We start from the raw sequence: 25,714 nt of genomic DNA on the forward strand, positions 1-25,714 counted from the left end.
TCTCGGGCGGCAGTCTGGCTGCAGGGAAAGTGTGCTAGATTGCTCACATGCTGGACAGAGGGCCAGGGGCGACAGCATGCTGGCAGGCTGTTTGCAGGCAGCGTACAGAAGAGAACAGTAGGGATTGGCGGGCTGTTTGCAGGCAGCGCACAGAAGCTGAACAGCAGGGCGGCGGGCTGCTTGCAGGCGGCGCACAGAAGCTGAATTGCTTCTTCTCTCTCTCTCTCTCTCTCTCTCTCTCTCTCTCTCTCTCTTGCTTGGAAAGCTGGATGCATTCGGGCAGACTGTAGGCAGCACAGTCGACGGTTCCCCTCTCTCTTTCTCTCTCTCTCTCTCTGGAGGAAGGTGGGACAAAGATTGCAGGTTCCTCTCTCTCTCTTTACGAGCAGGTGGGACTGCAGGTAGTGTATAATCAAGTCTCTATTTTCACTGGCTCGTGACTGCCTCGGAGTTGTTTATCTGGCCCTTTGTGAGAGGAAGGGTTTGACAATTCAGAGGGTGGTGGAAACAAGACAAGATTGTGGACTGATTTGGAAGAGTTTTGTGGACTGTTTTCATGGCTAAGTTTGTGACTATGTGCATGGTTCAGTCAGATGCATATTCAAGGCCTCATGGATGCAATGACTTAGCAGATTAGAGGAGATAACAGTGTGGTGTTCTTGGGACACAAAGCTGTGTGTAACCTCTATGCTAAGAGGTCCAGAGGATTGGCAGATTGGACTTGCAGACATACGAGCCATGAATGGCCATGATGTAATCATTTAAAACTTTTCCATTGAAATTGAATAAAGAAATACCGAAAGGGGCGCAAGCTTTGGAGCCAACAGGTGTCGTTCTTTTTCTTGTGTTGGAGCACTCTAGCTCCTGTTTATTTGTTTATTTGGCTGGACTACAATTGGATTGGGTGACTGCTAGTCTACCGCACTTTGGTTTCTACCAGAGGCCGGACCATCATCAACTTTCTTAAGGGGGTGAGCTCATGGTTGTCTTGAGGAAAGCCATTCATGAAAATTTCAGCAAGATGTCAAACTCTGAAGATGACTGTGTATGATAATGAGGAAGAGTAGGATACCACTCCTGAGAGGATTGAATCTGAGGATGTACTTGCAAGAGAACAGGCTGCAGAAGATGCACATTATGAGGATGTAACGCAGTCAGAAGACATGCCAGGTAAAGAGGAAGATGATGCCCAGTTTAAAGCTCGTTTGGCAGGGGCAGTGGATGTGTTTATGCAACTCACGCAAAGTGAGAAGTCTGCTGAATTTATGAGAGCCCCTTCTAAGCCTAAGAAGAAGAAGAAGAAAGTGCGTTCTAGGAACCCACCTCAGGGCAATAGTGGTGCCTTCCCACAGGATCCTACTTTTGGACGGTTTCCTAACATGCAGAACACTTATGGTGCAAACCCACTGAGTTTCTTTTTCGGACAGCCACCTATTCCGCAGCAATCCATGCATCCAGGCTATTTTGGCGGTGGTTCCGTGTTCCAATCTATGACTGGGGGTTGCATGGGAATGCAAGGGAATATTGGAGCTAATTTTCAACCTAGCATGCAAGGCAATATGTATGGTGGTATGCCGTCCGGAATGCAAGGGAATATGTATGGGGGCATGCAGCCCAGAATGCAAGGAAACATGTATGGGGGCATGCAGCCCGATATGCATAGTGGTATGTTTGGAAACATGGGAGGATCAGCAAGAATGCATGGTATGCAAGGTGTGGGAACTGGCAATGTTGACCCTATGATGGGCATGAATGTAGGGGGTAGCAATCTTGTGAGGCCACTTCCTTACGATAATTTAACGCCTATGGGTAAGGCGAAGGATTATAAGGAGGGAGGAGCTGCAGTTAAATTTGACACATTCAACGGGGCCAAAGACAAGTTCAAGGCACTTACCTTTTTACAACAATTTGATGCTACTTTTTCTGGTGGAAATTACACGGAATCCTCAAAAGTGAGAAAAGCTGCGACTTTTCACAAGGACAATGCATTGCAGTGGTGGTCCACTCTTCTTTTGCAAGGCATAGCACCATCTACTTGGGTACAGTTTAAACAGGTGTTCTCTTCCGTGTGGCTCACATCTACATTTGAGGTGGATGACAGCATGGCATAAATTGGATGCATCGAAATGTGAGAATCTTGAGGATTACAACAAGAAGTTTTGGGAAGCTTTACTCCCACCTACTTCTTATCGTGCAATGCCATTGTTTGAGCAGGTTGAGAAGTATTGTTGTGGGTTGCCCAAGAAAGTGCGTGACTATTGCATAAAGACTCGAGTAACAAATATGTCGCAGATGATGGAGAATGCTATGACGGCAAATGCGTCACTCATTGGAGTTTCATCTGGATTTAAGGGCAATAGAAGCACAAGCAAGAAAACTAAAAAGTCAGGGCATGCTTCGCGTGATGCAACAGTGCAGAGAAGCGGTATAAGAAGTTACCAATGCCCAAGAGAACTCCTGAGGAGAGACGGGCTTTGATGGATGCTAAGAAATGCTTTTTCTATACCGAAGAGGGGCATATGTCTTTCATTTGTCCCAAGCGTAAGTCCCAAAAGGACTCTGACACTAAAGGGGAGCCCAAGTCTAAGAAAGCAAAGCCTTCTGCAGGGTTACTTCCTGATCTTGTTAGGAAACAGCCAGGTGGTGAGGAGACTGAGTTGTGCAGGGCACGGGGCAAAGTTAGAGAGCAGAATGCTTTGATTTTCTTTGACACAGGTACTAGAGCCAATTTTATCATACCAGATTTGGCTGGCAGAAACAAAGGCCCTGATGTATAAATCTAGACAGGAGATGACTTCTAACACCCCCTCTCAGCTCCTGGCTGTGAAACCAACCACAGGGAGCTGGGGTGCCGCCTGAGCAAATCTTGAGATAGCGACTTCGTGAAGAGGTCCACGGTACTGTCCTCCGTCGAGCAGAACTCTAGCAAGATGTCATCAGCAACGATCTGTTCACGAACAAAGTGCCTCTGGATGACCATGGGTTCCTCCAGTGGAAGCCCAAACCTTCAATGCAACCTCTACATCCTCACCACCTCACAAGCAGCATCACAAGCAGCCCGGAACTCTGCCTCTGTCAGCGACTACAAGGCAAAAGATGACTGCCTCTTACTGCTCCGTAAAACTGCTCGTGGGCCTAAAGTAGATCTCCTCATGTCCGGATCTCCTCCCCAAACTGAGTCACTCCAACCGTGGAGTCGAACTCCATCCAACAATCCCCCTCCTGTGTACAAGAGCCCATGATCCTTCGCATGCCGCAGAAACCACAGGAAACGCAATCCTGCCTCCCAAAGAGTCATCTGCAACCATGAGCTCAACTGCCTCATCAGGAAGCTCCCGTCCAATCTGGTGTCCATCAACCAGATCAATGAACCATACAGCTTTTGAGTCAAAGAGGCATCACACTGCTCACAAGGATCAACACCTGTTACGGTGCACAAACAAGTCTTGGAAACCTGATGAAGACCACACGAGGCCTTCTGAAACCTGTCAACCACCCCCTCTGAATCCGGAACCACAAAGCCTGGAGAAACCACCTCCTTCTGCAAGTAATCACCTGCCACCTGCCTGGCTTTCCGAAAGGTCCCTGTGGAAAGAACATCCTCATCTACAGGAGGTTCTTTGTCCCGAGTACTACGAGACATCAGAGCATAAGTGACCTGTTCAGTTTCCTCTAACTGACGAACACAAGAACCACCAACATCAGTACTGGAGAGTTCCTACCAACTGCTGCCATCTACTGGCAAGCTATCCACCATCTGGTCCCGGAAAGCCCGCACCTACAACGTATCCACACTTAAGTGGCCATCACCAGACTGCCACTCATCACAAACCTGAAGACCTGGGAGAGAGAGAGCTGAAAGCTTGTAAACTCCATTCTCCACTCCGCCTTCCCAAACCACTTGGCCTGTTGCTTCGTCCCGGAGAGCAACAAAATGCTCATTGAACTCCACCCGTACGCCAATCTTGCAAACCTAATGCATTGACAAAACAGATGAGAACCAAGTGCCGGAACATACAACACCTGGGAGGAATGCTTCCCCCCTCTGCCATCGGGAACTATCTCCATCCTGCCCTCACTGTGAACTGGGATAGTGGATGTATCCCCAGTAAGAATGTGACCAGAAAGCCTGCAGAGATCCTGTAAACCGGAACGGGAAGGAGTCATGTGCCTGGAAGCCCCACTATCTAGAATCCACTCCCGAGTATCCGTTGCGGAGAGTCCTCCAATCTCCTCCCTAACTGAAGAGAATGAAACATCGGTGTCCACCACCTCTAGGTGCACAAAAGCCGGAGTCTTCATGATTGCTGCTGAGAAATCTTCACCCTTCTCGATCTTCCGCTTGGGACACTGCCTCCAATAGTGGCCTTTCTCGCCACAATCATTACAGGTCCTCTCTGCCTTTAGTTTCTCGCGGCGGTCAGTAACGGACTTCTTCTCAGAAGAGTTCTTCGACAAAGCCTTCCCTTTGCCCGTGTTACGGCCTTTCGACCGTTGGCCAGTTAAGGCCTCCGGACCTCCACCCTGAGGAGGGTTCGTGAATCGTTCCTCCAGGTCCAGGACCATGGGCACAAGCTCCTCCCACGTGATGGTGCTGAGCCTGCCACTGGTAATCAAAGACGAGTAAAATGTTGAGTACGAAGAGGGCAAGTGCGACAGCAACATTATGGCCATGTCCTCTGACAATATCTCTTTCCCAGCCTGAAGAACTTCAGGCTGAAGAGCCTGTAGCTTGTTAATATGCTCCCGCATCGTCGACGACTTTGCAGGGTTCATAACCCGCATCTATACTTCCAAGGAAATCCTCTCCATGGGCGATACCCTGTTGTAAAGTGAGGCCAAATGCTGCCATATACCTCTGGCCAGCGTCGTATGCTTTACATGATTGATTACCTGTGGTGTGCAGTTGGGAAAGATAAACGAACGGACCCTGGCATTGACACGATCCCACATCTGTGTCTGAGCCTCCCGGTCCTTTCGGGTCGACGGTAACTCCCCTTCCTCTACTTCCGGCCGTGGAACCCCAACAACGACGAAATCTGCGAGGTCGTAAGACTCCAGAACAGATTCCATCATAACCTTCCATATGCCGTAGTTGCTCCCGTCCAACTGACGGTCCACCGGGAACGTGGGGAGTGTTGGGATCTTCACATGTCTCTCGGCCATCTCAAACAGATCTGCCATTGCGGGGATGTACTCTGAAAAGGGTGGGTGGGTGGGAACAAAGAAGAACTAATACCTGCAAGTGGCTGTCCAGCAAATCAGCCCGCCGTCCTCTTGCTTCTCCTCTTCCCGAACAATCCAAAACAGTCCACCAATCAGCCACACAACAGTCCCCTCTTGCTCACACAAATCCCAAGAACTATCTAGAGCCTAGGGCTCTGATACCATGTCAGAATACGCAGCAAAGATGATGACCAGATCCGAGAACACGAGAGCAAAAACGCATGCAGAAAAAAATACAGCACAAGAGAGAGAGAGATGTAGGCGTGTAACCCTGCTCTATATACACAAGAAAATCCCGGGTATGATACACAAATGGTATGGGGACTGGGGGCCTATTTATATGCCCCCATATGAGCAGTCGGCCTGCTGAAAAAGGCACTCCACGACTGCATCATCAGTCGGCCAGCAATAAATGAGGCCCACGACTGCATACATCCAGTCGGCCAGCAGTACAGAGGTCCACGACTGCTGTTGGGCAGTCGGCCAGTCACATCTCTGCTGATGGGCCAGTCGGCCAGCCACTTAGTGCTCCTGCCAACCTCTGGCATCCCTCCACACCACTGGAAAATGGAAAAAATAGGAAAAAAATGCGAGGAGTGAGGAAAAATGATAAAACACCTCATAAGGGCGGGCACACCCACAACAAAGGCCCTGGTGTATAAATCTAGACAGGAGATGACTTCTAACAGTACCTTCTTTCCTCCTTCCACAATCTCAAAAGGCGCCTTGCCCGTCAAAGTATGGATGGTGTTGTTATAAGCGAACTCCCCAAAGGAAGATACTTTTTCCATCGTTGCTTGTGCTCTGACACATAACACTTGGGAAGATCTAACACTGTGGAATTAGCCTCTTCCGACTGCCCATCAGTCTGTGGATCAAACGATGATGAAAACTTGAGAGTTGTATCCATGTTGTCAAACAACCCTCTCCAAAATAAACTCGTCATACGTGGATCACGGTCATTAATGATAGATGAAGGCACGCCATGATACTTGAAGATGTTCACCATGAACAACTTCACCATGTGATCAACTTTGATCTTCTTACGCACGGGAATGAAATGAGCCTGCTTACTAAACCTGCATATGATAGTCCAAATGCCATCATTCCCCGTTTGTGTTTTTGGAAGATCAAATATAAAACCCATGGCAATGCTCTCCCATGGTCTATCTGGAATAGGTAAAGGCTGAAGTAACCCTTGTGTCTTTTGACGGTCATACTTCACCTTTTGACATATGATGCATTGCCTAACAAAAGCATCAACATCTCTTCTCAAGGTCGGCCAATAAAAGAAAGCCTCAACTACCTTTACCGTGGCGTCAATACATCTATGACCTGCATATGGTAAAGTATGACTTTCAATCATAACCTTGAGTCGTAACTGCCTGGTAACACATAGTCACCATGCATCAACAAGAAGCCATCCCTGAGAGTATAATGATCATGCCGCTGACCCTCAGACATCTGATCATAGACCCTGCCAAAATCCTCATCCTGGGTATACTGCTCTTTCATCTCATCAAGCTCAAGATGATAAGCAAGTGAAACTGTTGAGACCTATGGCTTGCGTGACAAAGCATCTACCACAACATTCTTTTTGCCTTCCACATGACAATCTGAAAGTGGAACATAGACAAAAAGTTGGCCCATCTCATATGCTTCTCAGAAAGTTTAGTTTGCGTGAGGAAATAACGCAAGGTCTGATGATCTGTCTGCACAGTGAAATTAGCCCCAAGCAAATAGTGTTTCCATGTAGAAAGAGCATGAATTATAGCCAACATCTCTTTCTCATAAACCTGTAAATGCTTCTCGGCATTCTGTAATATACGACTCTCATAGGCTATCACATGTCCTTCCTCACAAAGGATAAGATCTTTGAGGTGGACCAGTATGTGGAGAACATGGATGAAGCTTATAGGAGAGTTAAGTGGAAGGACCTATCTCTTAGATTGGGACATGCGGCAAGAAGGTGGACCAAAGTGAGACAAGTGACCTGACACTTGTTAGAAAAAGGATCAAAGTGAGACAAGTGGCCTCACACTTGTCACTTCAGCTATTGTGTGGCTCTCCACTTGTCATTGTAGCCTTCTCTTGCCATTTTAGCTCATGGGAGGCCCAAATCTATAAATTGGAGCCCTCTCTCGTCATTAATAGAGGCTCTCTTGCTGCACACTAGCCTCTACCACTATTACAAGCTGCCCTAATGATGGCTACTCTCTTGCTCTCTCACTTGAAGGCTGCCCATGAAGAATACCGGCTGTTGGGGACTGTTTTGGAGGCTTCCATCGCGAAGAAATACTGAAGGCAAGGGTATTTAATCATTTATTATGATTTCTAGCCATTGTACTTGTTGCACCAGCATTTGTACTTGTTGTACCTGCTATACCAGCCATCGTACCGATTGTACCAACCACTGTACATGCTGTACCAACCACCGTACCTGCTGTACTAGTCATTGTACCTGCTGCACTAGTATTTGTACTTGCTGTACCTGTTGTACCAACCACCGTACCGGCTGTACCAACCACCGTACTTGCTGTACCAGCCATTGTACCTACTGTACCAGCTGAATGGAGAGTTGTACTTGATGTACCAGCTCTATTGCATGAAGACCCGTGGTTTTTAGGGAAGAATCAGTACATGGATTATATTGTTGGCTCGGCATTTCTACAGCCTATGTTCCGGCTTGGTAGCCTTGTGTTGGGCTATGTTATGGCATTCGTATAGGGATAATCCGGCATCTCCCGTGGGAAGAGTAAGGCCCTCAAAGCTTGTACATGATATTATTCTCCTTGGGTAATAAAATACTCCAAGGGGGGGGGGGGGGGTCGGCCCATTCCGGCCTCTATGCAATGTCACTCGTGCAAGCTCCATTTTCAGCATTTGTGGATATTTTGTCTAGCTTTTATGTTTAATGCAAAGTGATGATGGATATGTGTTAAGGCTGTGGCCATGTTTAAATGTTTTAATATGCATTGATGGTATCAACAAGTGTGTCAAAGGCCCTAGTCCCCCGGGCACCCGCCGCGAGTTTCAGTGCCTGAGGATGTATCAGATGAGGCTTAGCCGAAAGTTGAGGAACTTGATGAGGCTCTTATTCCAGAGCAAATACTGGCACATAAGGAAAGAAAGGTACGAGGTAAAGTTTCCCGTCGCTATCTTCTGAAGTTCAAGAACTATTCACCGATGGATGCGAAAGTGGATGGAGGAGGGCGACTTAGGAGATTCACCTCATGTATTGCAGGTTTATCTCGATGCCTTTGAGTTGGAGCCAACTCTTGCTACAGCTCATTCAGGTTCAGCAGAGCATAGGTCTGTAGCATTGCCTGATGCTCAAGAGGGGGGTAGCACCTCCGCTCCCTTGATACAGACAGGCTCAGATGTCATCTAGAGGTCACTTGGTGCAGCTTTTGTCTCACCCGAAGGTACTGACAGCTGATAGTACATCTGCTTATGGCACTTCTATGATATATGTGTACTAGTCACATTGGATGTTGTGGTTGTGTATGGTTCACAATGGTATACAACTTGGACTATTACTACACCATTGGTTTGCAATGAATGTTGTTACATATAAATGGCTTAGAGAGACTGGGACGCTGATCTTGCCATATTGTACTTTTCACTTTTAGTTGGATCACATGGCTGATATCTTACTGTATTGGGCAGCCTTTGTTATTAGTGTGGTTCCGCTTTGGATGTCTTGCTGTATCACCAGATTGCAATCAAGGACGCTTGGCATTTTTCAAGAGGGGGGTATGTCATGACCCTGTGAAATTGGTGCAGCGTAAGTGTGAGCATGCTGGTCAGTGAGTAAGTTATATATTTAAATGTTCATACTTGGGTGCCCGGACAAAATGGAAAAACATGTGTGGACAACCCCAAGTGTGAAGGGGACAAAGGAATTAAAACTTAAAAGGTTTTATAACCTTTGGTGAGGATTTATAACCTTTGGGGGGCCCTAAGCTATTTATGGAGACTAATCTACTTTTGGAGCACACGCCCCTCTCTCTCTCTCTCTCTCTCTCTCTCTCTCTCTCATGCTTTTTGGGAAAGAGGGGCTGGCGGGCAGCACTAGAAGCTGGCTTTGGAAAACAGCTACTAGGGGGGAGGAACCGGCTGATCCTACAAGCAACGCAGGTGCTTTTTACTCTCTCTCTCTCTCTCTCTCTCTCTCTCTCTCTCTCTCTCTCGCGGCAGTCTAGCTGCAGGGAAAGTGTGCTAGATTGCTCACGGGCTGGACAGAGGGGCAGGGGCGATAGCAGGCAGCGCACAAAAGCTGAACAGCAGGGCGGCGGGCTGCTTGTAGGCGGCGCACAGAAGCTGAACCACTTCTTCTCTCTGTCTCTCTCTCTCTCTCTTGCTTGGAAAGCTGGATGCATTCGGGCAGACTGTAGGCAGCACAGTCGACGGTTCCTCTCTCTCTCTCTCTCTCTCTCTCTCTCTCTCTCTGGAGGAAGGTTGGCACAAAGATTGCAGGTTCCTCTCTCTCTCTCTCTTTACGAGCAGGTGGGACTGGAGGTAGTGTATAATCAAGTCTCTATTTTCACTGGCTCGTGACCGTCTCGGAGTTGTTTATCTCGCCCTTTGTGAGAGGAAGGGTTTGACAGTTCAAAGAGTGGAAACAGGACAAGATTGTGGACTGATTTGGAAGAGTTTTGTGGACTGTTTTCATGGCTGAGTTTGTGACTATGTGCATGGTTCAGTCAGCTGCATATTCAAGGCCTCATGGATGCAATGACTTAGCAGATTAGAGGAGATAACAATGTGGTGTTCTTGGGACACAAAGTTGTGTGTAACCTCTATGCTAAGAGGTCCAGAGGATTGGCAGATTGGGCTTGCAGACATACGAGCCATGAATGGCCATGTTGTAATCATTTAAAACTTTTCCATTGAAATTGAATAAAGAAATACCGAAAGGAGCGCAAGCTTTAGGGCCAACAGGTGTCGTTCTTTTTCTTGTGTTGGAGCACTCTAGCTCCTGTTTATTTGTTTATTGGCTGGGCTACAATTGGATTGGGTGTCTGCTAGTCTGCCGCACTTTGGTTTCTACCATAGGCCAGTTTCACTTACCACCTGCAAAACACATGTAGACCACCTGTCAGTCCCAAACAGGTGTGCACGTACACGTCCACAGGGTACTCAGGCGTCCCCAGCCCCATGGACAACATGCAGAAATCTCAGGCATTCTCCAGGCAAACAAAACAAGTCATCCAAAGGTAAAATCAAAGTCATGCACACACATGAGTGCAACTATGGTCAGCCCATAGCACTCCCGCATCAGCCCGGAACAACCCTATGTCTTCACCTTCCTCCTGTATGGCTCACAGGACAAGTCGACCAGCCATGAAAGGGCCGCTCACAGCAATCAACCAGCCCTCAGTAGCCACAGAAGGTTGCGACCAGCAACAATACACAAGCGTGCAAGTTCTCGGTCAGAAGGGAACTTGTCCAGATGAAAACGACTTGCTCTTCCTCTTTGTTTTTATAACCTGACCAGCCCCTATTAGCTGTAAACCAGTCAGCCAGCAATAGCAAAGCCTCCAGTAGGAGTCGGCAACCATCTTCCATACACCTGGTGGATGTTTGTCGCAGTAGATGGCTGTAAAACAGCCTATAGAGGCAGTCAAGCAGCTCCCATGCATCAGAAAAACAGGCGCCTACCATAAATCTGGAGTCTTTCCCAAGATTGGAGCTCCTCTGCCAATAATAGCTCAATCATGTGCTTTTTCGGTCCAAAAGGGGACGCCTACTTGGAAAGGGTACAAATCAGGCCCGGTGACCACCTTATGGCTGCCACATGTATTAAATAAGTCATGTCCAGTGTGTACAACTTATAAATTGTCCGGTCACTTATAAGTGTGTGTGAACCTGCACCAATAAATATTAGTATGTGAAATCATAAAGCTGTAAATTGGGGTTTTGGGGACACTTACCACCTACAAAACACATGTAGACCACCTGTCAATCCCAAACAGGTGTGCACATACACCTCCACAAGGTGCTCAAGCGTCCCTGGCCCCATGGACAACACAGGCAGAAAGCTCAAGCATTGTCCAAGAAAACAAAACAAGTCATCCAAAGGTAAAATCGAAGTCATGCACGCACATGAGTGCAGCTAGACTTGAAGAAACACATATCTGTTCAGTTGTATCAAATAAAACGTTCAGGGCTCATGATCCTTCCGGAACCTTCCCGAAACAAGAATACAGAAGATCTCCAAGATAGCTAGTCCTAAGGAATCACATCATGTCACGCTCCATGAGCCATACATGTATACCATGTCAAGCCCCACAAGCCACACATGTACCATCATGTCAAGCTCCATACATGTACTGTCATGTCAGGCTCCATATGCCACACAGACACACCATGTCAGGCTCCACCAGCCATACATGTATGTCATGTCAGGCTCCACATGCCACACATGAACATTAGAAAAACAGAAACTGTGAGGAATTTTGTGACAAGCTGATTCTAGTCTATGAGTTGTTTTGAAGCCAACATGGCAAGTATTTTGTGCTTGTATGGTTGGTCAAAGATATACAGGACTGTCCCAGTCGGTTGAGCTTCCTTGGTGTAAACATGTGCTTGTTTTGGGCGGTTTTTGTGGAGAAGGATTTCTCACATCGAGCATGCCATGGCACATCTCTTTTGCATGTATGTCGATGGATCCCCAGGGAAAGACTCTGGTGTGAGCCCACTAACATGTCAACAAAAGTTTGTCTTTTGCAGGTATGTGGATGGATCCCCAGGAAGGACTCTAGTGTGAGCCCACTGATATGGCAAAATAACATGTGTGGCTTATGAAGCCTCACATGACAAGACGTGTGGCTTGTAAAGCTTGACATAACAGAACATGTGGCTTATGAGGCTTGACCGGACAGGACTTGTATGGCTTGTGAAGCTTGACATGACTGAACATGTGTGGCTTATGAGGCTTGACATGACAGGACATGTATGGCTTGTGAGGCTTGATCTGACAGAACATGTATGGCTTGTGAAGCTTGACATGACTGAACATGTGCGGTTTATGAGGCTTGACATGACAGGACATGTATGGCTTGTGAGACTTGACATGACAGGACATGTATGGCTTATGAGGCTTGACATGACAAGAACTTGTGCAATGTGCACACTCCAGAGGACAGAAGGAGGAGAACAAGTGTGCGCAGCAGAGATGGAGGAGAGCAAAGATCACTCAGCAAACTTTGCACTTCAGTCTTTAGACAGGCTTTTTTTTTTTTAATTAAAACTTAAAACTTAAACCCTAAGAGGCAAAGCCTTCCAAAAAGAAAAAATCGTGTTTTTTTCTTCGCGTCCCCAAACACCCCCCCTCCCCCCCCCAACAAATTTAAGGCGTCCCCTTACATGGGACGGTCGTCCCATGTGCCGACAGTCGTCCCCTGGTGGCACATGGGACGTTCCCCATGCAGAGGGACACATCCTCGCGTGAAAGGGAGGCCGAGATGAGTGTCCCCTGTGACTATGCATGTATGGCTTGTGAAGCTTGGCATGACCGAATATGTGTGGCTTATGAGACTTGACATGACAGGACATGTGTGACCTAAACATTCTACCGAGTAATCTATGGTTGTAGTGAATCCGGAATTATGGTTTTCATAATCAGATTATGGCAGTCCATCTGCAATAATTGAAGGGTATTTTTCCACTCGTACCAAGTTTATATAGTTGCGAGTTGTGGACAACTGTCTTATAAGACGGAGGAGATGTCACCAATTTGGTCCCTTCACCAGTCTTGACCAGTGTTTCACACATTGGTTGGAGCCAAGGTGTGAACGGGGATTTTCCACATAATAAAGCTCGAACATTTATGGCACAGTTTTGCCTGAAAGATGGCCTTTGGGCAAAAGGAGCATGGGATTTTTATCATAAGGTTCATAGGTCAACGGGTTCACACATCATTAAAGTGTGACCGGACTTATATATATTTTGGGCATGGACAGGTGGACAAAGGGAGGCGACTAGCATAAACTTGGCCAACAAGCTAGAAAAGCTCGTAAGTTGATATTTTGGACATATTCAACCACTTTTGGCAAAAAGGGAAAAGGCACAGCTATATTTGGGATTGGTCAAGATTTCCAGAAGATGACGAAAACATTATACCGATAAAGATCGTAGACAAATCATCTTTAAGGAAGGTGATAAAAGTGTTTTTAACGGTTCCCACACATTCCGAATCTTTGAAAATGTGGAGAAGTCCAATGCTATCTCCAAGGTATTCTGGTCCATTTACAATGCTTAAAAAAGTAAGTAGTGTTGCTTATAAGTTAGCTTTACCACAAAGCTCTAAAGTTCATCCAGTTTTTCATGTCAGTAGACTAAAAAAGAAGTTGGGTGATGACGATAATCTCGTCAATCAAGAGATCCTAGTAGAACTTATCGAGCCCCCATCCTTACCACATGAACCAGAGAAAGTCTTGGATTTCCAAGAAAAAAGAACTGGACACACTGTACGACAGGAGTGTTTAATCAAGTGGAAGGATAGACCAAAAGAAGGTTCTACATGGGAAAAGATAAGCACACTCCAAAAGAGGTTCCCGAATTTCATTTTCGAGGACGAAAACTCTTCTAAAGGAGAGAGAGTAATGTCATGACAACGGAACAGAAGCCTAGAGAGCTCGACTATCTGAGCAAGAAACGGGCAGGGTTCAGGAGAGCCAAGAGACCGGTTACAGACTAGGTAAGAGTATCCGGGCACGTGTGAAGGGCACTATGCTATTAAAAGAGCTTGGGTCTTGATATAGGAACCGGGGTGTGCTTTTGGCATGGTTGGGTGGAGAAGGAGCTCTCAGCCCTAGTCTCAAGAGGAGGTCGCCTACATGAGGGTGCCTCAACACTCTTGCTTCATAGGCTATGAGGCGGGTTGGCCATGCTTAACAACAATGATGGTAACACTTGAGATCTTTTCTCTTCCTTGTTGATAGAAGCAAAACTCTGTTTCCACGAAAGCCTATGCTCTGATAACAACGTAACTCGCGTTGCCCGGGGGACTAGGGCCTTTGACACACTTGTTGATACCATCAATGCATATTAAAACATTTAAACATGGCCACAACCTTAACACATATCCATCATCACTTTGCATAAAACATAAAAGCTGGACAAAACATCCACCAATGCTGAAAATGGAGCTTGCACATGTGACACCGCATAGAGGCGCGAATGGGCCGACTCCCCGCTTGGAGTATTTTATTACCCAAGGAGACAATATCATGTACAAGCTTTGAGGGCCTTACTCTCCCCACAGGAGATGCCGCATTATCCATATACAAATGCCATAACACAGCCCAACACAAGGCAACCATAAAATTCAGCCGGCACATTGCTGTAGATATGCCGAGCCAACAATAAAAACCATATACCTCCGTGTGGGTATTGATTCTTTCCCAAAAACCACGGATCTTCATGCAATAGAGCTAGTACAGCAAGTACAACTCTCCATTCAAACGGTACAAGTACAATGGTTGTAGAGCAAGTACAATGGCTAGTATAGCAAGTACAATGGCTAGTAAAGCCAGTTCAGTGGCTGGTACAGTTGGTACAGCAAGTACATGTTAGAAGTCGTTCCTGCCTATTTTTATACACCAGGGCCTCTGTTGTGGGTGTGCCTGCCCTGTATAGGTGTTTTATCATATTTCCTCACTCCCCGTATTTTTTCCCTATTTTTCCCAATTTTTTCGGTGGTGTGGATGGATGCCAGATGTTGGAAGGAGCCTCTAGTGGCTGGCCGACTGTCCATTCAGCAGTCGTGTGGCTGGCCGACTGCTTAATCAACAAGCGTGGAGTTTTTTCTGCTGGCCGACTTGCTTTATGCAGTCGTGGAGGTATTTACTGCTGGCCGACTGCTTCATGCAGTCGTGGAGAGCCACTAGCGCTGGCCGACTGCATGCATGGGGCATATAAATAGGCCCCATGCTCCCCACCACTTTCTCATTCAGTTTTCTGCGGGATCTTGTGTATAGAGAAGAGTTTACACGCCTATTTCTCTGTGTCTCTTGTGCTGTCTATTTGCTGCGGCATCTGGAAGGTTATGATGGAGTCTGTGCTGGAGTCGTATGACCTTGCTGATTTCATCATCGTCGGGGTTCCACGGCCGGAAGCAGAGGAAGGGGAGTTACTGTCGATGAGGAAGGACCGAGAGGCACAGGCACACATGTGGGATCGTGTCAACACCAGGGTCCGGTGACCGGTCATTTATTTTCCTCAACTGCACACCACAAGTGATCAATCATGTAAAGCACATGACGCTGGCGAGAGGCATATGGGAGCACTTGGCTTCTCTTTATAACAGGGTATCACCCATGAAACAGATCTCCTTGGAAGTGCAGATGCGGGTTATGAACCCAGCAAAGTCCTCGACGATGCAGGAACACATTAACAAGCTGGAGGCCCTTTAGCAGGAAGTCCTACAAGCTGGGAAGGAGATATCATCTGAAGACATGGACATCACTTTGCTGTCCCACTTGCCTGCTCAGTATTCTGCTTTCTACTCGTCGTTGATTACGAGTGGCACTCTCAGCACCATTACCTGGGAGGAGCTTGTGCCAATGGTCTTGGACCAAGAGGAACGTTTTACGAACCCTCCTCACAGCGGCGGTTCGGAGGCCTTAACTGGCCAACGGTCGAAAGGCCGGAATAACAACAAGGGCAGAGGGAAGGCTTCACCGGAGAAGTCTTCTGAGAAGAAGCCTGACTCAGAACGAGAGAAGCTGAAGGCCGAAAGATTCTGCAATGATTGTGGCGAGAAAGGCCACTATTGGAGGAAGTGTCCTAAGCGGACAGGGAAGAGTGCTGATTCCTCAGCCTCAACTGCAAAGACTCCGGCATTTCTGCGCTTTAGAGATGATGGACTCCGACGCTTCATCATCTTCGAGCGAGGAGGCAGTTGGCTTCACCGCGAAGGATACTCGAGAATGGATTCTTGACAGTGGTGCTTCCAGGCACATGACTCCATTCCGTGACTTCTTTCTGGATTTGAAACGGCAGTCAGGTCGCATCTTTATTGGCGACAACTCCACTATTCCGATACATAGTGAGGGCCGGATGGAGATTATTCCCAACGGCAAGGGGGACAAGCATGCTTCCCGTGTTCTTTATGTCCCTACTCTGGGTTTTCATCTTCTGTCAGTGCATGAAGTATGCAAGACTGGCTTTCGGGTGGAATTTGAGGAGCATTCAGTTGCTCTACGCGACCGTCAGACTGGCCAGGTTGTTTGGGAAGGCGGTGTGGAGAATGGTATCTACAAGCTCTCTGCACTCTCCTTGTTGACAGGTTCTCAAGTCGGAGATTTGTGGCACTTTCGTTTTGGCCACTTAAATGTGGATGCATTGAGGCGAGCTTTCCGAGACCAAGGTTGGCTTGCCAGATGTTGGTAGTAGGCAAGGGCGTTGCAATTCTTGCATACGTGGTAAGGAGCACAGGGAATCCTTTTCGAAGCAGGCTTCCAGGCGGGCTTCGAAACCATTGGAGTTGATTCACACTGACTTGTGTGGACCTCAACAGACACCATCTTTGGGAGGATCTCTCTACTTTATGCTGCTTGTGGATGATTGTACCAGATTCACGTGGGTCTACTTTCTTTCCCAGAAGGACCAAGCTTTTGCACGGTTCAAGGATTGGCACGTGATGGTGGAGAAAGAGTCTGGATTTCAGGTCAAGACTCTCACGGCTGATAAAGGAGGTGAATTCTTCTCGACTGTATTTCTCAGATTTTCTGCAGATCATGGAATCAAAAGGGAACTGGCCAATACAGGATCGCCTTCGGAGAATGGAGTTGTCGAACGCAAGAACAGGACTGTGGTGGAGATGGCGAGGACCATGTTGGAGCATCGTGATCTTCCTCGTCCACTTTGGGGAGAGGCTGTGGCAACGGCTGTCCATACCCTCAACCGATCTCCAACGACTTCAGTACCCCATATGACTCCATTTGAGGCATACTTTGGCAGGAAACTTGATGTCTCGCACTTCCGTGTTTTTGGGAGTGACGCGTATGTACATATTCCGAAGAAGCAGAGGGGGAAGCTTGACTCCAAGTCCCGCAAGCTTGTATTTGTGGGGTACAATTCTCTTTCCAAGGGATACAGATTGTATGATCCAGACAGGACCGAGATTGTTGTCAACCGGGATGTGGTCTTTGACGAGCATGTTCCAGTATCCACTGTCGAGGAGCCGCCACTTCTTGGAGATCCAGAGGAGTCTGATGATGATTCCCAGACCATTATTCCAGTTGATCAACCTCTGTCAGTACAAGAGGTTGAGCCCACAACTGGAGTAGAGCCCCCGCGACCACAGGAGGCTCCACGATCTGTTCGAGTACCTAGGTGGTTGCTAGACACCCTTCGGGAGTCGGGTGTCACGGAGTTACCCTCCCAGTGGACCACAGAGGACGGCCCTCGAAGATCACATAGAGTCCGAGATAAAAGCAATACAGCAGAGCTTCTTCAGGTGAACTATGCTTTGATGTCTCGTATTATGCGGGACAAAGAGCCCACTTCCGTAAAGGAAGCCCTTTCACAGGATACTTGGAGGAAAGCCATGCAGGTGGAACTTGATGCCATCGAGAAGAACAAGACTTAGGAGTTGGTTCCCAGGCCGTCGAAGCGGTCAGTCATTGGTGTCAAATGGGTCTTTAAGACCAAATATGCGTCTGATGGGTCGGTGGACAAACACAAAGCCAAACTTGTGGCTAAAGGTTATGCTCAGCGGCCAGGCATCGACTACGAGGATACCTTTGCACCGACAGCACGGATGTCCACAATTCGGACCGTTCTTGCTCTTGCTTCTTCTCAGAGGTGTCCCGTTATCAAATGGATGTAAAATCTGCGTTCCTTAATGGTGACCTGAGGAGGAGGTGTATGTTGAGCAGTCTCCAGGCTTTATTGTTCCAGGATCTGAAGGGATGGTTTACAGGTTACGTAAGGCCTTGTATGGTCTTAAGCAGGCTCCCAGGGCTTGGAATCAGAAGATTGATTCCTTCTTTGTTCGGACTGGATTTCAGAGATCGGTTGCAGATCCAAACCTGTATCTCTTTCGGGAACGCGGCATGGTCACGATTATCATCCTTTATGTGGATGATCTCATTCTCACTGGCGGTCATGTGGAGCACATTGGAGTGACGAAGGCTGCCTTGTCAAAGGAGTTTGAGATGACCGACTTAGGCTTACTCCACTTCTTTTTGGGATTGGAGATCTGGCAGACCCAGAGGGGGTTTTTCGTCTCTCAACAGCGGTATGTTCATGAGTTGCTTGAGGCCTTTGGGATGGAGAACTGCAAGCCTATTACTTCACCGATGGACCCAAACACAAAGTTAACCGTTACTGATCCTTGTGAGCCAGTTGATGCCTCGCAGTACCGAAAGTTGGTTGGTTCATTGATCTGGTTGCTGAACACCAAATTGGACTTGAGCTTCTCCGTGGGGCTGTTGAGCTCTTTCATGCAGACGCCATTGAAGTCTCATTGGGACGCAGGATTGCGGATCTTGCGGTATCTGCAGAGTACGAAGGATCTAGGACTCTTTTACACAGGAGGGGATGGAGTCAGACTCCAAGGTTGGAGTGACTCAGATTGGAGAGGAGATCCAGACACGAGGAGATCTACTTCAGGATACAGTTTTACCCTCGGCTCAAGAGCAGTTTCTTGGAGCAGCAAGAGGTAGCCAACTATTGCGCTCTCTTCGACAGAGGCAGAGTACCGGGCTGCTTGTGGTGCTGCTTGTGAGGTTGTGTGGCTACGGAGGCTGCTAGGCGAGATTAGGTTTCCACAGAAGGAGCCCACAATCATCCAGTGCTGTATAGCTATTGCTCGGAACCCGGTCTTCCATGCCCGGACCAAGCACATAGAGTTACAGTATCACTTTGTACGTGAGAAGATCTTGGCTGGTGACATCTTGCTACTTTATTGTTCGACGGAGGACAATGCGGCGGACCTCTTCACTAAGTCTCTACCTCAGGCTTCGCTCAGGCGGCACTCCAGCTCCCTTGGGTTGATTTCCCAGTCAGGAGCTGAGAGGGGGTGTTAGAAGTCATCTCCTACCTATTTTTATACACCAGGGCCTCTGTTGTGGGTGTGCCCGCCCTGTATAGGTGTTTTATCATTTTTCCTCACTCCCCGTATTCTTTCCCTATTTTTTCCCATTTTTTCGGTGGTGTGGATGGATGCCAGATGTTGGCAGGAGCCTCTGGTGGCTGGCCGACTGTCCATTCAACAGTCGTGTTCTGCCTAATCAACAAGCGTGGAGTTTTTTCTACTGGCCGACTTGCTTTATGCAGTCGCGGAGGTATTTACTGCTGGCCCACTGCTTCATGCAGTCGTGGAGAGCCACTAGCGCTGGCCGACTGCATGCATGGAGCATATAAATAGGCCCCATGCTCCCCACCACTTTCTCATTCAGTTTTCTACGGGATCTTGTGTATAGAGAAGAGTTTACACGCCTATTTCTCTGTGTCTCTTGTGCTGTCTATTTTCTGCATTCTACTTGCTCTTGTCAACCCAAGTTTGGTTATCATTTCCGCTACATATTCTGACAGTACAAGGGCTGATACCGCAAGCACAATGGCTAGTACAAGCTGGTATAGCCAGTACAACAAGTACAAGGGCTGGTACAATAGGTACGGTGGCTAGTACAACCGGTACAATGGCTAGAAATCATAATAAAATGATTAAATACCCTTGCCTTCAGTATTTCTTCGCGATGGAAACCTCCAAAACAGTCCCCAACAGCCGGTATTCTTCATGGACAACCTTCAAGAGAGAGAGAAAGAGAGTAGCCATCATTAGGAAAGCCTGTAACGGTGGTAGAGGCCAGTGTGCAGCAAGAGAGCCTCCTTTAATGAAGAGTGAGGACTCCCATTTATAGATTTGGGACTCCCATGAGCTAAAATGGTAAGAGAAGGCTATAATGACAAGTGGAGAGCCACACAATAGCTGAAGTGACAAGTGTGATGCCACTTGTCTCACTTTGATCCACTTTCTAGCAAGTGTCAAGTCACTTGTCTCACTTTGGTGTCCCAATCTAAGAGATGGGTCCTTCCATAAACTCTCTCTCTAAAAATATCCCAACTGGTAGCTCATTTGTCATAAGTACTTCGGTAACTCTTGGTATCTGCTCAATTCCATACGTAACGACGCAAACAAAATTTCCATCAAAGTCGAGCCAAAAATAATAACCCTCCTAGATTTTAGGAGTGTGATCCCTTGTATTGCAGGATAATCCCCCATTCCCAAAGCTTGTACTTTCTAAATATTTAGACGTCCTAGAGTCCACCACACCCCTTTCATTCTGGAAAATGTCCAAACTAGTGACAATTCCCCTAAGTATCGAGGAATTTACCCAATCCTAATAGAATAGGTAATTTGATTGGCTACGAAAATTCTCTATGTCAGATTTTATGATTCCTTAGGAGTTGGATTGAGAGATTATTGTGTTTCTCATGACTCTAGTTTGAGTTGATCTATTTTTAGTTCTACCGAGACAGTTGTAGAAATGTTGTCAGCAATTTTAGCCAATTTCTATGGCAGAGTTATGAGTGGAAAGAGTAGATATGGTAAACTACATTATGGAGCAATTGTCAAATGTAGTTTGAGTTTCCCCTATTTATTTCCCAGACTAGGAATGTCTTCGACTAAGTTTCCACCATAGGTTTCCTAGTTTTCTTTCTTAGACAGATTTTGTTTTCAAGAGTGGAAACGTCTGAGGGGGGGAAGTATGTTACGTACCTAGTGCTAATCCTCGGGATTAGTGGCCTAATCCGACAAGGTTAGGGGATCCCTAGGATTAGGAGGACGCAGGCTAGTACGGGCGGCTATAACAGTATGGTTATTTATTGTGGCAATGGGTACTACATAAGTGAAACATGGGTTATTATTGTCATGACATCACTATTGATCAAAGTTCAACCAAGACTCCGGCTACGTGTGTGCCAAAGCATAGATCAGCATGCCAAAGATCAGCATGCCAGAGGATTCGCATGGATCTATGGGAGTCAAACCTTAGCCCTTGGCTCGGGGGTGGTTCGAAGCATAGAACCGATGGTTGGGAGGTGAGTTAGCCTACACCCCCTCTTAGGAGTTTGTACTAGTCACTCGTGTTTTGCATTTAGAGATCCATGGTGTTGTAACAGACTTGCAGCAGTAAAAGCTCCATCAGAAAGTGCAGGCCAAGAACAAATTGAGCAAAGCAAACAGGTTTGGGCAGCCCCGAACCTAGTGCACATAGTGTAGCCAGGGGCTGGGCACCTTTAAGGCCCAGTTGAACACAAGCACTATAAACTTATTGTAAAATCAGTCCTCCACTGCTGGAGAGGGAGGGGTGGATTTTGCTATAGATAACACCCCAATTCTTCCCACTTCCTCACCATGTCAGCCTTGTACTTCCAAGTCCTCATTTCAGTGCTAGTGTCATCTTTGTGATTGTGGTAGTGCTTCTTTCAGTATTCTTGTTGTCTAGCAGCCCACCATTACAATTTCAAACGACACGGCTTCAATTTTCAACAGGAGCAAAAATGTTATTTTTTTATAATGTCATGAAAAAGAACTGAATAGCTCATTTTCCATGTCCACACAGTTGTACAGCTTAGTTAAAGAGTAATAACCTGTATAGGTAAATTGGCACCAACAGGGGTTTGCACGGCTAGAATGATGCTAGGATCACCACCCCACTTAAAATCCAGATCCATTATAAGCTGACCTTTTTTAATGGTTTGAATCTTGATACCTGAGAATAGAATATTTAAGAGGTTATCCTTGACTAGAATTCAAGGAGATCAATGCTGCTCTTGAAGAGAAACAAGATCTACATAAACTACAGTAAAATCGTGTCCTAAGACATGCTTGAAACAAAAGAGCTTCAAAACAGTAAAACACCAGAAGAGTATAAAAAGATGTGAAACCTTCAATCTGAGGTGCCACATTGCCCAAGAAAAGCTTTGAAAACCTCATTTTGAATCCAGGTGGACAGTACATTGCTAGCATGGGTTCAACAATTGCTCTGATGAGCTCTGACGATGCCTACAAAACACCCACCAAAAGTCTATTGCTCGAGTGATGTATCAAATTATGAATAAAGCATTTTTTGGCCATTTAGACTGCATAAATGTCACAATGAACAGAAAAACTTGGTCTTCTTCAAATATACCAACGCCACAGAAGGCCAGATTTTCTCCAACATCTTATTTAGCCACTTAACCTGCAAAGACAAATCAAGAGCCAACAACAGAAAATGAAGTAGAGTTAGCATACCATAAATGAATAAGATCACTGGTCCCCATTTCTTGTTCAAATACTCTTACTCATTAGATTAGATCATGCATCTTTGATGTTCTTATTAGAGTGCTCTAAACAAGTTATATCATTGCCCACTTTTGCAGTAATACAAGGCTCAAACATCTTTAAGCAACATTGCCCCTCCACATTTTCCATTAGCCCAAAACATCATCCTAAATTCCATTTATCTCCATTACTTCAATATGGCTACAAGGCAACATATAAAAACAAGCAAGAGTAACACCCAGTAAAAATATGGGGGAACCAACCCTCTCAAATGTTGGAAAAGATAACCATTCTGGGTAGTTGTGGCTGCAAAGCTTCTTCACATCATCTTGGTTGATTTGACCTAGCAGGGATAAACCTGCTGCCTGAAAAAGGAACATAAAAGATGCTCGAGTGAAAAGAGACACTAAAATGTTCATCCAAAATATATATATATATACATACATACATATATATACATATACATACATACATACATACATACATACATACATACATACATACATATATATATATATATATATATATATATATTCCGAAAAATCACACCACAAACCTTAAAAATTCGGTGTCTGCTTCGGGTAGCCATGACATACTTCCAACCAGCCACAAAAGCCACACCCAACACAAAACCCACAAAGAGGCCAAAAAAGAGGCCCATATTTTCGATTCACTGCGTGATGGTGGATAAAAAGATTCACACGATGCCTCAACCCTTCAGATGCTGATTAGAGTTAATCATCCAATCTTTTCTAGGCTGGATCTTATGATTAACCAAGTAACACAGAAAAAATTGCATGCATAATTCTATATACATGCACTAGATCCCGCTCCTCGCCCCAACCTGCCACAATTCGGATATGGTTTTTAAGACCAGCAGGATGGCCAGGAAATTGGCTTGCTTGGCTTCAAGACAGCAATAGAACTTAGGAGCTTCTAGCATTTGCTGCGCTTGATTGAGTTGTAATGATGCTGCAAAGGATTCCCTGATCCTTGAAGCTGCCACTCTGTAAAGAAAAAAGGAACCCCATAGCTCAGATCTCTCTCTCTCTCTCTCTCTCTCTCTCAGTATTAAGGCCTCACACGACAACAATACGTTCAACTGCCTGTCTGTCTGTCTATCTATCAAAGGGCGTGTCTCAATTCAGCAATGATGCCGTCCAATAAAAACTCAACAACAATCTGCCATGGTAGCTTGAGGAGAAGTAGATAAGATAAAACAGTATAAAACAAAGAGAAAAAAAGGGAAAGGAAGAGAGAGGGGAAGAGGGAGGGCGGGGGGTGGGGGGTGGGTTTGTTCTTTTCTCTAAGAAAGGATCAAAATAACAGGCAAAGGAACTCTCTGCGAGGGAAAAGATGAGAGCAAGAACCTCTTTTTCAGATAAGATCAAGGGCAAAACACCTGATTAAGAAGAAACAGAAAAAAATCGAGCCAAAAATCCTATGTTGAAGAAAAATTAAGGGCGAGAGTCCTCTGTTCGAGAACAGATCAGTACGACGAAGATGTAGAAGAGGAGATTAGGGGAAAGATTAAGATAATGGAAGACATACTAGTAGCATAATGTTTGATCAAAAAGAGTATGTTAGCGAGGCAGAGAAGGCAAAGAATCATTGAACGGTACCTGCTGGATCGGATGACTGCTCAATGTGAGACGTTTCACGAGAAAAGGAAAAAAGGGGGGAGAGACCAATGATAAGCTGCAAGCTAGGGCTGTTAGCTTTAGTGAGACCAAGAAAAAGAAGGATTAGGGTTGAAACCGGCAAAGCTTTGTCGGTGGAAAAAAAGGTAAAGACAAAATGAATGCAAGCTTTGACTAATATGCGACAAAATCAGAAAACAACAGCGTAAGAGAAACTTTGAATACGGAAGTTAAAATTTTCTCCAGGCATACGCGAGTGCTATCGTTTCGCCATAGCCAGACATACAGAAGCTTTCACAATGCTAGGCAAACGTGCATAGCGTGAGAAGCTCTACTCAGCCAACTGCATGACAAGGAAAATACTAGGGCTTCACTACAGCCAGGCAAAGGCTTTCTCCATAGCCTACTGTTCCTAACTAGGGTTTCCGTTGATCATAGGCCTGTCGGTGGACAGACAAGAAAAAGAGACAATGTACAGTGAATAAAAAGAAGCCTGACAAGGACTTACCGATTGTGCAGATAAGGAGCTAGGGTTTCGGCATAGCCAGACACAGAGAAGCTATCAACGCACGGAGGTTTTGAGAACGGTTTGCTGGTCGGGGTTATGCGGGAGCTAAAGGATTCGTCATAGCCAGGCAAAGGGCCCGTTCTGAGGAGTCAAGGATTCACCACAGGCGGGAAAGGGGCTGTTGTGCGGGGTTAGGGTTTCGCCACAGCCTGCTGTATTAGAAGAGTTAGGGTTGTCGCTGTCGAAGCTTGCGTTGCGGCTGAGAGAAAATGGGAGAGCACACCAATGCTATTCTTAGGCGATGGCCGGGGAAATGGGAAGCTCGCCGGGAAGATTGCCGGAAGCGAGCCGCCGTCTTTTTCTGTCATTTCCCGTTCGACCCTATGAGGCTTGCCCTTTCCAAGTGTATATATTCTCTCTCTAAGCCTAAAGCAACCCTTCTTTCCACCAACGTAGATTCTCACTAATCTCTTTGTTCTTTGTTTCACATCACTGTTGCCACCCACCCAAACCCAATTATTGTCTTGCAAATTGTAACAGTGTTTCACATTGTAGAGACAATAGCTGAGTGGATATGGTGTCACCCTCTCCGGGTTCGATTCTGGCGCACCCCCCTCCCTCGCTCCACAAAGGGGTGAAAAAAGTGTGTGTTGTACTCCTCAAAAAAAAAACTATTAGCATTAAAACCCCAGCCTACAGCCCTTCAGCATGGCTTCGAATGACCCACCCCCCTCAAACTCCCTAACAATCTTTCAGTGGACGAGTAGAGGGCAACCCAAATCATGGAAATTGTTGATGAACAAGGCAAGACTCCTCATAAGAAATCTTTATGGACCATGTGTTGTTCCATCATATCCATGTTAACTACCAAGGGATGTTTTCAAATCTCCTTGCAAGAAGACCACGCATAAGTTAGAACCTCCTTGATCTCTTTGCAAGACTAGGCAAAAGTTATAGAACCTCCTTGGATGTTACTATTGCCTTTTACGACACATAGATTTACTTGTTGATGAAACATAGATACAGTCAAAAATTTGCACTTCCATCATG

The 25,714-nt window shown here is 46.3% G+C and overlaps 1 protein-coding gene across 4 annotated transcripts in view; it reads right to left on the reverse strand.

The window, feature by feature from the left end:
* Positions 1 to 25,513, reverse strand: part of NTMC2T4 (Calcium-dependent lipid-binding (CaLB domain) family protein) — a 44,195-nt gene extending 18,682 nt beyond the window's left edge. Inside the window, exons 1-7 of one of the 4 annotated variants that reach the window (XM_086820643.1) lie at positions 24,665 to 25,513; positions 23,361 to 23,523; positions 23,073 to 23,189; positions 22,780 to 22,881; positions 22,383 to 22,433; positions 22,138 to 22,255; positions 21,841 to 21,962 (exon numbers count right to left, since the gene is read on the reverse strand). In XM_086820643.1, coding sequence (XP_086676769.1) covers positions 21,841 to 21,962; positions 22,138 to 22,255; positions 22,383 to 22,433; positions 22,780 to 22,881; positions 23,073 to 23,177 — 498 coding nt within the window. In that variant the 5' untranslated portion in view covers positions 23,178 to 23,189; positions 23,361 to 23,523; positions 24,665 to 25,513. Of the gene's footprint in view, positions 1 to 21,840; positions 21,963 to 22,137; positions 22,256 to 22,382; positions 22,434 to 22,779; positions 22,882 to 23,072; positions 23,524 to 23,886; positions 24,274 to 24,664 lie in introns of those variants that run through there. The other 3 variants (XM_086820644.1, XM_086820642.1, XM_086820641.1) reach the window with 3 other exon arrangements.
* Between the last annotated feature and the right edge of the window lie 201 nt (positions 25,514 to 25,714).

This window comes from Cibotium barometz, chromosome 26 (genome assembly GCF_041138505.1).
Source record: "Cibotium barometz isolate CiBa-2024 chromosome 26, ASM4113850v1, whole genome shotgun sequence".
Taxonomy (NCBI): Eukaryota; Viridiplantae; Streptophyta; class Polypodiopsida; order Cyatheales; family Cibotiaceae; genus Cibotium; species Cibotium barometz.